The sequence below is a fragment of the Panthera uncia genome, assembly GCF_023721935.1.
Source record: "Panthera uncia isolate 11264 chromosome C1 unlocalized genomic scaffold, Puncia_PCG_1.0 HiC_scaffold_4, whole genome shotgun sequence".
Lineage (NCBI taxonomy): Eukaryota > Metazoa > Chordata > Mammalia > Carnivora > Felidae > Panthera > Panthera uncia.
The window spans coordinates 8,818,811-8,832,097 of record NW_026057585.1 but is presented as its reverse complement, the minus strand read 5'-3'; the positions used below and the strand labels follow the sequence as shown (position 1 = coordinate 8,832,097).

Below are 13,287 nucleotides of genomic sequence, written 5' to 3'. Positions count from 1 at the left end.
TGACCTCGGCAGAAGTCAAGAGTCAGAAGCTTAACCAACTGAGCCACCCAGGTGCCCCGTGTCATTTTCTTATCTGTTTTTTATTTTCTCTTTTTGCTCTATTTTCTAGGAGACAAACTAGAATTTATCTACCAAACCTATTAATTTTTGCCTCGGCTATCATACTTCCAGGAGCTATTTCTTCTTTTAATGAATTCTTTTACAAAGATTCTATCCTTGTTTTGTGACCAATAGCTTGTCATATCTCTCAGGATGTCATAACTTTGATTTTGTATTTCCTTTTATTCCTATATTATCTTATGCTTTTCATGACCGTTTTTTCAGTGTCTTGGTCTCTTTCATGTAGGTAGCTGTGTCAATCAGAAATGTGTACACCTGTAGTGACTAATAAAGACTCGTGTAACAAGACCAAATGTAGCTGATGATGTTACTTACATAACATCAAAGCTAGAATCTCTCAGATGATCTTGGCTTTACCTTCATGAGCATATAATGGTGCCACAGTTCCAGGCATCACATCCTAATTCAAGGAAGGAAAAAGCTGGAAAAGGGCTGATACCAGCAACATTTGTCCCTTTTAAAACTTACAAACTAAGCAGAATTCCATTTGTATTTTATGGGCATAAACTGTGGACCAGAGCTAACCAAATGCCAGGAAAGCTGAGAAAGGAAATATTTAGCTTTTCCAGTCTCTATATTTGAAGCCAGACAAAAGAGGGAAGAGTTATCACCACAGCCCACAATGTACGGCATATGGCACATGAGGGTAGCTCTCCTCAAATGCTGGATGATCCTTTCATCTGTTCACATTCAAATATACAGTAAAACCTTTTAGTTTGTGAGCATAATTCGTTCAGGCAACATGCTTGTAATCCAAAGCACTTGTATATCAAAGCAAATTTCAAGAACCACTGGGTCAGTTGTGATCATGTACTCGGCGTCACCTACTACTTGTATTGCAAGACATCGCTCGTTTATCAAGTCAAAATTTATTAGAAATGTTTGCTCGTCTTGCAGAACATTTGCGGAACAAAATTACTCACAATCCCAAGTTTTACTGTACTTAAAAACTACTTAGAGTCTGTGTGAGAGCAGAACTTATGAACTGGTGGGCTTCATCTTTTTAATTAGAAATGAACCCCAAATGTCAACATTTGAAGACCTCTTTTGATCATTTTCTCCAGAGAGTGAAAAGGCCTCTAATTGCGGGGGGGGGGGGGGGCAGAAAAACATATAAAGGGGGAAAGTTGAACAAAAAAATGTCACTTCTGGCAATCTGGAAGCAAGTCTGGGGAAGTGAAGCTCCCACAGTATAATGCAGATTTACACTTACCTTCCCTGATGTCAGTCATAAACCTCATCCCCACTCTTCATCTAGACCTAATATCCTCAAGACAATAAGCCCAACTTTTGTGATACCTATTGCCTCTAAATCCTGATCCTTAGCAGATTTCTGGGAATTAAATCACATGGCTTTCTTTGTATATCTCCTTTACATACCCTTGGGTTGTAGTTCATTCAACTCTACTAAGTCAATTATCAGATCCACCAAATATTCAATCCATTTCCCAGCTTTTGAAAAATTCACTGAAATATCCACTGGTGTCTCTTCGTCTCATTCTTGATTTTTTTTTAAGTGTATACTTATTTTATTCATTTATCATGAGCAGAATTGTAAGAAGGAGATGGGATAACAACATGATATAGCTAGAAACCATGTAATGTTCTGAGGTACAAAATTTCATAAAGTTCTATAGCTTTATCTGAGATCAAGAGTCTCTGAGCTGAGATCAAGAGTCAGACACTTAACCATCTGAGCCACCCAGGTGCCCATTTTCCTTTCTAAGAACAACTTCCAAGCCATAAAGCATAAAGAAAACCAAAGACCTCTATAAAATGTATTTAAAAAGAGAGAAAAAAGAAAACGTACAGGTCACAATATTAGTAATAATAGCTAAACTGATACTGAGTACTTATTGTGCTAAGCACTTTATAGGTACAATTCTCATTCAATCCTTATAAGCCAGCTTATAAAGTTGGTACTATATTATCTCCATTTAAAAGACACAGACACACACATCAGAGTTCATCCTCTTTATCCCTATAATATGTAGCAATTATCTTTAAAAGGAGGTGGGGGAGCCCCAAAACTATAATTATACACGTGTTAAGTCAATGATTATGGAATGAGACTAATTTTTTTTGATAAATTAAAGATTCAACATAAGAATCTAAGAAAAGTAAAACAAAATTAAGCTAAGGAAAGAATGAAGATATAAGAGAACTGTGAGAATCAGAGCACTTTTTTAAGTTTATTTATTTTGTGTGTGTGTGTATGTGTGTGTGTGTGTGTGAGAGAGAGAGAGAGACAGAGAGAGAGAGAGAGAGAGACAGAGAGAGAGAGAGACACACGGGGGTGGGGGGGGGGGTGGGGGGGAGGGAGAGAGAGGGAAAGGGGGGGAGAGAGGGAGAGGGAGAGGGAGAGGGAGAGGGAGAGGGAGAGGGAGAGGGAGAGGGAGAGAGAGTGAGTGAGTCCCAAGAAGGCTCTGTGCTGTCAGCAGGGCATGGGGCTCGATCTCACGAACCGAGAGATCATGACCTGAGCTGAAATCAAGAGTCTGCTCAACCGACTGAGCCACCCAGGCACGCCCCTAGAATGCTTTTAAAGAGGAGAATAAGTGACTTCAAGAACTCAAATGACCAATAAAACAATCAAACCTAGGGGTTCCTGGGTGGCTCAGTTGGTTGAGCTTCCGACTTAGGCTCAGGTCATGATCTCACGGTCTATGAGTTCGAGCCCCGCATCGGGCTCTGTGCTGACAGCTCAGAGCCTGGAGCCTGCTTCGGATTCTGTGTCTCCTCTCTCTCTGACCCTCCCCTGTTCATGCTCTGTCTCTCTCTGCCTCAAAAATAAATAAACATTAAAAAAAATTTTTTTTAAACAATCAAACCTATGGCCAGGCTTATAAGGAAAAAGGAAATAAATTCAGCTATACAACATTATTAACAAGAGATATAACCTTATTTTTGTAAAATCTTAATGCTGTTTAATTCTAAGTGAATATGTTTTTAAAATTTCTACTAAACAGATGATTTTCTAAGAAAATATAAATTATCACAATCGCATGCATAACTGACTCAAGAAGAGGTGGGTAACCAAGTGACTTGATCATCTTTTAAAAACTTACTGAGCATACAGGAAAGTGAGCCCCTTGAAGAACTAGTCCTAAAAGGCCTTAATGTCCAGGCAGGGAAAAGGAGTGAGAAAGATGAAACAAAAAGTGTTGGTGAAGAAAACACAGCAAAAGTGAACTGGTTTTAAGGTTAAATATTTCTGACAAGGAAGATGTGTTACAATTTAAGAAATAGCATTTGTAAAGGCAGATTTAGTTTAAAACAGGGGATACGCTAGTATAAGAGCACAAATAGGAATTAACAAACTGTAAAAATGAGTTCACCCTTATCAAAAAGGGGTCTGGCTTTTGTTTCAACTACCAGGAGTACTGAAATGTACTACCTGATAAAACTTTACCTGGTGCCTTAGGCTATACGCTAAAGATATGATTTACAGGGGGCTTCAGGTCACATGGTGTCAGCTCAACCTCAGGAGGGGCTAGAGACAGGTCAGTCACATCGACAGTGAACCATATTCTACATGACAGAGCTCCAATAAAAATTCTAGGCACCCAGGGTCAGATGAGCCTCCTTATTGGGCAATATTCCATGCATACTGTCATACATCATTGCTGAGAAGAGTTAGTTATGTCCAAGATTCCACTCAGAGAAAACTGGAAGCTCCACATTTGGAACACTCCTAGACTCTGACTCTGCACCACGCGTCTTTCCCTTGAATGATTTTAATCTGTATCCTTTCATTACAATAAATGTAACCATCAGTATAACAACTTTCAGTGAGTTCTAGCAAATTATCTAACAATTCCAGTAAATTACTGAATTTGATGATAGACTCAGGAAATCCTGAACTTGCAAGGGGTGTCAGAAGGGTGGCTGGGGGGCTCCTCAAATGCTGCATTTGATTTCAAAAGTTAGGGAGCACTTATGGATTGTTCTCTAACTTCACAGTTGGTATCAGAAATGGGATTCACTAAAATGATCCTGACTCACTGAAACATGTGGTCTGGGGAAAGGAAGGATGAGAGGACAGGGGTTTATGAGCCTTTGATTCCTAGATGACTACCTAGTAACTCATGGTATGGAATTGCAGCTGAAGTTACTAGAGGTAAGTTACCGATGGAATTTAGAAAGGCACACCCAACTCCCTAGGAGTTGACTCACTGGATAAATAAGAAAATGTAAACTAATAAGCAAGCCAATTATACAATCCCTTGGTTACTGATTTTGTAGTAACTAAAATGAAAGTGTATTAGGACAGATCCTGATACTGGGCAAAGCTTAGGTTTCAGTCAAGTCTGAACTATGGCCACTAGTAGCCTCAGGGCCCCTCCAAAGGGAAAAAGTATGCTGGGAAAACAGAGAGAGAATACCTCTATGAGTTCTGATCAAAGAATGTAGTCCAGGTTGAGAAAGAGAAAACCAAGAAACTAATGAAACTAGAGATTATAATACAAAGGAATGCCTCATTTTGTAGACTGAGGCTTCCTGAAGCTACTAAAATATTGTGAGAGTGATCACCTAGAGGAAGCATCATTGGTTTTGAATGGTGGAGAATAGAAGAGCAACGTCTGAATTGATGCAGGACCGACAACTCCCTACCACAATCACAGTGAACAACCACAGATGGCTATACATAATTCAGACACACAGGAGGTCATTCCCAAGGACACGGCTAGCCCAGTGGACTAGATAAATGACCCCATAATGTTTGCTGACCCTGAAATGGAGGACTGTCCTTCTACTATAAATGTCAAGTGGAATTCCCCAGAAGAAGCGGCCGATATGCTGCTTATGCAAGCCATGCTGGGTTGGCATTATGAAACCAGGATATTCACCTACTGGGCATGCCTCTCACTGAGGTCATAGTAAATACTGTGATTAAGGGGGACTCTTACATGGGCACCCTGTGTAACTTTACTGCTGCAAAATCTAGCAATGATCTGAAAAGCCTTAATGGATTTACGGTCTCAGATTCCTATTATGCATCTTACAGATGGTAAGAAAATTAGAGATTCATTAAAAAAAAAACAGAGAAAGACAAAGGGGAGAGTCAAGGGATTTAACACAGTAGGATGGAAATCTTCAGATGGCTATTTAAAAATGGGATGAATAAAGCAGACATTGATAGAGCTGAAACAAAGATCTTAATTTAGCATGACTAGAGGTTGGATAGACCAATGAGAGCTGATGCTCCTCAATATTAAAAAGCCCTACAGAACTCTGCTGTATTTACCCCAATTTTGAGAAAATTTAAAAGCCAGAGGACAAAGAAGACAATGAAAACCTGACCTGGAATTGCCAAGGGCAAGCAAATGTCCTATTAACTAATCAAATTGAAGACCTAAGGAGAGGCCAGGCTCTTCTGACTCAGCCCGTAACTAGAGAACCACAGCAATTTGCACTTGTGTGGACAGAAGCAGGGGATGGATAAGAGACATTTCTGGGACTCCTTAATATGAGGGCCCAATGCGCTCTAGTTCTAAAACCTGTCAAAGTTCTAATGGGGACCTACAGTTAGACTGGGTCGAGTGGCAATAGTTAACAGAATTAAGGTAAAAAAAAAAAATTGGATGAAAATTGGAATATCTGAACAGACTGTGAAGTGGTTACATCTCCTTTACATGAATGTATTATTGGGATGGATAATGTGTCTGACTGGTATTATAAAAGAGAAGGCATATAAATTTATCACCTTAAGACCAGGCTTGACTAGGCATGCTAAAATGGGAACCACTGAAACTGTCTGAGCCCACAGAAATTTGAGACAGTATATGATACCTGGTGGACAAAGAGATTACCACTCTAATGACAAATTATAAGCTAGAACGCTGGCACCAATGAATTCCCTGAACAACAATGTGTAGGTAGCCTGTGACAAAAGTGGATGGCTCATCAAGACTAACAGTAGACTATTAAAGCTTGAATAAAGTAGTGCCCCCATAACATCAGCAGTCCCTGGTATGACTTAAATACTAGAAAAAGAAACATATAGCAGACTGTAAGAGAGTGCTACTCAGTGACTGATCCTGCAAATGTTTTTTTCTCTGCTTCAATCTTAAAAAAAAAAAAAAAGCGCCAAGAGCAATTTTCCTTCATATGAAAGCACCCCGATTTACATTTACTATATTGCCACAGGGTGATTTCAATTCACCAGCTTACTGGTATGATGGAGTTAGAAGGGATACACTATCTTGATGATACCATGACAATATAACAAACTAAAGATAAAGGTAGGGCTGACCTAATGCAATAAGGACACACATGACCAAAAGAAGCTGTTGATAAATCCAACAGGTCCAAGGACCTGCCCAAACTGGTGAAATTCTTAAGAATAACCTAAGCAGGTGCCACCATTTACATTCCATAGAAGAAGAAAAGTAGTTTTTGCCACCTAGCCCTAGAACTAAACAAGAAACCTAACATTTGGTTGCATATTTGAATTCGGAAGGACACATATTCCACACCCGGTAATGGTTAGTAGCACCAATAAATACAACTAACCAGAAAAGGCTGTATTTGAATGGGATCCTGAACAAAGGCAGGCCATGTCTGAACTACAAAAAACAGTCTCTCTCCCAATGTTCTTGGGTCCCTATGATCCAGTTAGACATGATTTGGGGACTGTCAGCAACACATACTTATGTAGACTAGAGCTTATGGCAAAGGCCTGGGAGTGCCACTCAGCAGCAACCATTGGGATTTTGGACCAGAAAATTTCTGGATACCATGGTAAAATGTATGCCATTTGATAGAAAATTACTAGCTTACTGTTGGACATTAACAGAGACTGACTCTATGATTGAAGGACATAAAATAACCCTGCAACCTGAAATACCCATGTCTTGGGTGACAGAAGAACACTCCAGTTAAGGAAGGCAGTGCCCAGAAGAATTCTGTATAAAATAGAAATGGTTTGTACAGAAACATGCGACCAGCAGAATGCAAAGAGGAATTTATTGATTATGAGCAAACAGCCTCTTTTCCCCTAAGTATGACTCTGAAACCACGCAAGGAGTTGCTAAATCCTAGAATCACACGGGTGGTGCCCTATGAACAGCTCTCTAATAACCAAAAAAGAGCTGCTCAGTTGTCAACTACACTTCAAAACTAAATAATAAATTTAAATTTAAAAGAGAGGGAGAGAGCGTGCAAACTGTTTGGTTTCTGGATAGCAGTTCCAAGGTAAGCAGACAGCATCTTGTTTAGAAGGCTATCACTCTAGGGGCATCTGCGTGGCTCAGTCAGTTGGGCTTCCGACTTCAGTTCAGGTCATGATCTCGCGGTTTGTGAGTTCGAGCCCTGCATCAGGCTCTGTGCTGACAGCTCGGAGCCTGGAGCCTGCTTCAGATTCTGTGTCTCCCTCTCTCTCTGCCCCTCCCCTGCTCATGCTCTGTCTCTCTCTGTCTCAAAAATAAATAAAACATTTAAAAAAAAATTTTTTTTTAAAAGAAGGCTACAACTCTAATTGAAGATGGTAATGACAAATCATATCAAGGAGCTGAACTGCACGCTCTTTTCCCTTTAGAGTTCTTACTGCAATCTGCAGTTGATGTCAAAAGTAAAGGCAGTCTTGCGGGCCACCTAACTTTGTACAGGTAGGTCTCCTAACTTTGTACAGATGATGAAAAGACTCTAGAATGACTCAATACTGTAAGCTATATTGAAGACTTGAAACTTTAGTTATGGGGGGCCACTAAAGGGTGTTTTTAAAAAGGGGGTGAGAGTGCTATAAGAGAGTGCCTGGGCGGGGGGGGGGGGGGGGGGGGGGGGGGGGGGGGGGGGGGGGGGGCGGGCGGTTAGGTGCCTGGGTGACTCAGTCAGTTGAGCGTCTGACTTCAGCTCAGGTCATGATCTCACAGTTCGTGGATTCGAGCCCCGCGTCAGGCTCTGGGCTGACAGCTCGGGGCCTAAAGCCTGCCTCGGATTCTATGTCTCCCTCTCTCTCTCTCTCTCTCTGCACTTCCCCCACTCATGCTGTGCCTCTATCTCCTTCAAAAATAAATAAACATCAAACATTTAAAAAAAAAAAAAAGAGGGGGGGTGAATGGCTCAGTTGGTAAGGACTCTTGATCTTGGGGTTGTGAGTTCGAGCCCCACATTGGGTATAGAGATTGCATAAAAATAAAATCTTTTAAAAAAAATTAAAAAATAAAATGGGTTGAAGGGTAGGGAGGGACTCTATTTTAGCAAAATAATCCTGGCAGCAATGTGGACACAATCAATTTGACAAGGTAAAACTCAGAGCTTAGAGACCAACTCTACCTGTGTTGCAGTAACAGGAACCTAGGGTCTTAAGTCCAATGACAAGGGTTCTGTATAGTCTATCCTGGAAAACATACAGAGTGTGAACTAAAGAAAAGGGAGCAAACATTCAAGAGATAATTAGCACTTGAAAATAAGTGGCAAAGGAAAATGATGAGGAAAAAAGAAGGACCAGCCAGGGTTAAACTCTGAAGGAGAGACCATTGAAGCTATTCTTTCTTGTGAAAATGGATGCCATCTTCCTTCTCTTTTTTCTTCTCACCAACAATTTGAAAAGCCCTAAGTAACCCAAGAGCTCAAAGATCTGACTGCAGCTGTGAGAATGGTAATCTAATGTCTGAGATTATTACAAAACAAACAATGGTAAAATTTGGCCCTGAGGTGAAGGCATCCACAAGATTAGCCACTTCAAGTGAAGCAGTAGCCAACCTACAGGTAAGATGAAATTTGGGGATAAATTAAGGATATAAAGATTTAAAGAAGCAATTCTACACAAAAGTCCTGTATAACAATGAATGATGCCTTAAAAAAGAACAAAGATCATTATTTTTTACCTGTGATCAAGTGTGAGAGATTCCATATACTGTGACTATATTCTATATACCATATGGAAGAAAATGAGCATACGGACTGAAAACAGATCCAACTCCCTGTGTTCAAACCCAGGCTCTATCCCCTATGGCGACACCCTGTACAGATTACTGAAGCTTTCTGTAAGCGGGCTCCCTCACCTTTAAAACAGTTGCCATGCCAGTACCAACACTTCATGGGTAGTTGGTATGAGTTACACAAATAAACATGCAGCATTTTGAGAAGTACCTCACACAAACTACAGATGCAGTAATTGTTAGCTATTAAGATTAATATATTCCCTCTGTAAGAGGATTCTAATGAATTCCAATGAACCCAAGGAATTAAAAGCACTAAGATATCCTACAGTTAAGAAACACATTTCGGGGCGCCTGGGTGGCTCAGTCGGTTAAGCGTCCGACTTCAGCTCAGGTCACGATCTCACGGTCCGTGAGTTCGAGCCCCGCATCGGGCTCTGGGCCGATGGCTTGGAGCCTGGAGCCTGCTTCCGATTCTGTGTCTCCCTCTCTCTCTGTCCCTCCCCCATTCATGATCTGTCTCTCTCTGTCTCAAAAATAAATAAACGTTAAAAAAAAAAAATTAAAAAAAAAAAAAGAAACACATTTCAATGTGGTTAATCCAACTTAAGCTACCCTTTTTTGGCAGGAGATTCATAAAACCTATTTCTATCAAATTAGCAGAAGTGTTATAAGAAGAACACTTTAGAAAAGGCTGGACTAGGGCACCTGGGTAGCTCAGTTGGTTAAATGTCTGACTTTAGCTCAGGTCATGATCTCATGGTCTGTGAGTTCAAGCCCCACACTGGGCTCGCACTGACAGTGTAGGGTCTGCTTGGGTTTCTCTCTCTCCCTCTCTCTCTGTTCCTCCCCAACTCATACTGTCTCTCTCTCTCTCTCTCTCTCTCTCTCTCTCAAAATCAGTAAACTTAAAAAAAAGAAGGGGGGGGGAGAAAGAAAGCAAATGCTGGACTATGGTAAGCAAGACCATCTTTTAAATGATAATACAATTTAATAGAAACTGGGAAATTTGCTGGAGGACTGTTATACTCCTGGCTAGAATTTCAGTACATTTCTAGAATAGTTCAAATCTAACAGACTGATTGTAAGTGAATACTATTGAATTCTGAGGGTATAACAGGGTTGAAATAGAAAATTATGTATTAAAGAATTAGTAACTATGCTTACTTAGATACTTAAGCAATTTGCAGAAAACTAAGGGATTTATATCTAACATGAAATCAGTATAATTATCCTTTGATGTTAAAATGTGTATCAGCTGGCCATACCCACAGGAAGATTACCTTTTAAGATTACAGCCCAGAGCCTAAATACCACAGTCTACTTGAAGAAAGCTGATCTGAACCAGAGGCAAAGCAAATAAAAGAAATAATGCAATTCCTTTCTTGCAAACCCAAATGTCATGATACATTTTTAACGGATATTCATAAGGTAATTAGATATGAATGTGGAAACCATTAAATAATTAAACACATATCTGCTTTAAGAAAATATATGAAATTGAGAATACAATGCTGACAAAATTATGAAATAAATATTTAAGAGTGATAATTTTATAAAACATTTTTATAGTATTTCTTGTTAAACAATGATGACTTCTGTACCTATGTTCTTTGTGTTCCAATAGCTGACAGTCTCTACATGTCAATCTATCACATGTTTCACAGAAAAGTTTCAACTGTTCTTGTTTATGTACAGGGCAGAAAACAGGGCGCTGACCAGATGCTCCAACAGACTCTGTAGTAAAATAAAACATATATTTTTAAACTAAACAAAAATTGTATCTCACGTTCTAAATTCTTATTAATATTTATGTCCAAAGCATATAAAGAATAAGTAGAAATGCTATGAGGTAAAAGAGGAAGATTAATGGTAGCTCAATCATTAAAACTGCTTCTATTCTTACCTGAGACATCTTCTTTCTTCCTGATCAAGTGATCTTTAGTGAATTTTACTCTCTGATGTGCTTCAATACATGTCTTACACAGCCACTCTCCACATTCTACACAAAAGCCAACTGCACTTGCATTGTCTTCACAACTAGTACATACCTAAAAGTGGAAATAAATACTGATCTACATCAAATTTACAAGATATAAATCCACAAAATAAAAACTGTGACCTGCTCTCAAATACACTAAATATTTTGTTATCCATTTATCTCCAATAAAATCCTTTTCCTTCCATATCAAACATTCACGTGAGTAAATTTAAGTCTCAGAACACAAAAAATATATATAAGTAAAGACTTTTCATCTCATTTAATTAGGTAGAAGGGTACAGAACAGAATAAGGATCATTTATTTAACTATAGCTGAAGTACCCTAAATCACATAACTATCCGAACATATGTTTCTCATAATTTACATTTCAGTATCAAGGTAAGAATATAAAGAAATATTAAGAAGCATACCTGTTCTGATTTCTCATCAGAACTGCTAGGAGCTTCAGATGTATCTTTCACAAAATAATTATCCACAAGGTCTATCTGTCTGCATTCTTGGCGGCATACTGGGCACCGTATTACACCAACTACAACACAAGACAACAACATTAGAAAATATTCTTCAGGAAAAAATAAAGAAATTGTGCATGATGCCCATATGAAAAGCATTCACGTATGTCACAGACAAGACCAAAGAAATGAACATTAAGAGCTGAGTAAAATAATCTACTGAGTTATTCCATTGGGGGAAAATGACATACTATTTAGGATGAGAAAACAAACATTAATATACAAAAAAAAAAAAAAATCTAAAAGTGCTTTATTATAATATGTGTTGGCCGAATAATGGCTCCCAAAGATATCCAGATCTTAATCCTTGGAATATGTCCTATCACTTTATACAGCAAAGGCGACTTTGTAGATATGAATAAATTAAGACTCTTGAGATGGGAATATGCTGTCCCAGAGTATTGATGGACTCTAAATGTGATCTTATAAAAAGGAGACAGGGGCACCTGAGTGGCTCAGTCAGTTGAGTGTCTGACTTCGGCTCAGGTCATGATCTCACAGTTCATGAGTTCGAATCTCGCTTCGGGCTCTGTGCTAACAGCTCAGAGTCTGGAACCTGCTATGGATTTTGTGTCTCCCTCTCTCTCTCTCTCTTTTTTTCCTTCTCCTTGCGCGTGCTCTTCTCTCTCTCTCTCTCTCTCTCTCTCTCACACACACACACACATACACACACAAAAATGAATAAACGTTAAGAAAAATAATAAGATTAGAGTACAGACAAGTGGAAGGTAGCTAGTAATAGAAGCAGAGAACGGGAGTAATGTGCTTTAGGGATGAAGCAATAAGTCAAGAAATACAAGTGGCCACTGTAAGTGGAAAAAGGCAAAGAAATGAATTTTCTCCTCCTCAGAGACTCTGCAAGGAACCAGACCTGATGATACTTTGACTCCAGCAGATATTTTGACTGTAGCCCAGTAAAACTGATTTCAAACTTTAGCCTCCAAAATAGTAAGAAATTAAAACGTGTGTTATTTTAAGTCACCAAGTTTATGGCAATTTTGTTACAGCAGCAACAGAAATACACGATCCATCATCTTATAAATTCTGCTTGGTTCAGAACTACTTGAATTCATTCACTTTCATGTGGAAAGAAAGATCACATGTGCCGTGCCAGTGTTCCAGCATCTATCAGAAAAAATAAACCTGCTCGGTTAACACATGGAAATTAAAGTTAAAAACTAAAAAATAGCAACACAGTCAACACAACAAACTAATTATGTGTCAGCCATAAAACTGAGGATACAGCATCAACAACACAATCCTCACTTTCAAGAAAGGGTGCAAGACTAGTATGTAATTTTTATAGCTTATAGCACACACAACTATAGGAAGCACCACACACAGACTAGGATGTAAACAAGAGTCCCCAAGAGTTGGGAGGACACAAATTACAGAACCTTATATTGTAGTTCTAATGGAAAACAGAAACAAATATAGTGTCATTCTAAAAGTAGGAGTATCAGTCTACCAGTAGACATATACACTGTTTAAACAAATTCAGTTATAGATTTGAAACCAAAACATAGTTCATGTAACACACAGTGCATACAAAGGTCCTGCTCAGAGGAAATACATAAAAACAATTTTTCAAATCCAAGAAAGAAACAGCATGGTGAAAAGAAAGGGGGAGAAAGGATATACATATTTCCACATTTAAGACAGCATAAATTACAAACCTGTCAAGAAACAGAGTATATAACAAAACTACAAAGGAGATAAGTACAAGTAACTGTAGGGGCAAAAATATGTGAGCAACTAACTTACAAT

General features: G+C 39.0%; 1 protein-coding gene across 3 annotated transcripts in view; it reads right to left on the bottom strand.

Annotated features, from left to right (window-relative positions):
• The window catches only part of TRIM33 (tripartite motif containing 33), a 131,249-nt gene that overhangs the window by 60,850 nt on the left and 57,112 nt on the right, over nucleotides 1-13,287 (bottom strand). For all 3 annotated transcript variants that reach the window (XR_007454638.1, XM_049616515.1, XM_049616516.1), the window contains exons 2-4: nucleotides 11,419-11,537; nucleotides 10,912-11,056; nucleotides 10,610-10,742 (exon numbers count right to left, since the gene is read on the bottom strand). Coding sequence is in view for 2 of the 3 variants with exons in the window: in XM_049616515.1 (XP_049472472.1) it covers nucleotides 10,610-10,742; nucleotides 10,912-11,056; nucleotides 11,419-11,537 (397 nt within the window). In the remaining variant the exon portion in view is untranslated. The remainder of the gene's footprint in view (nucleotides 1-10,609; nucleotides 10,743-10,911; nucleotides 11,057-11,418; nucleotides 11,538-13,287) is intronic.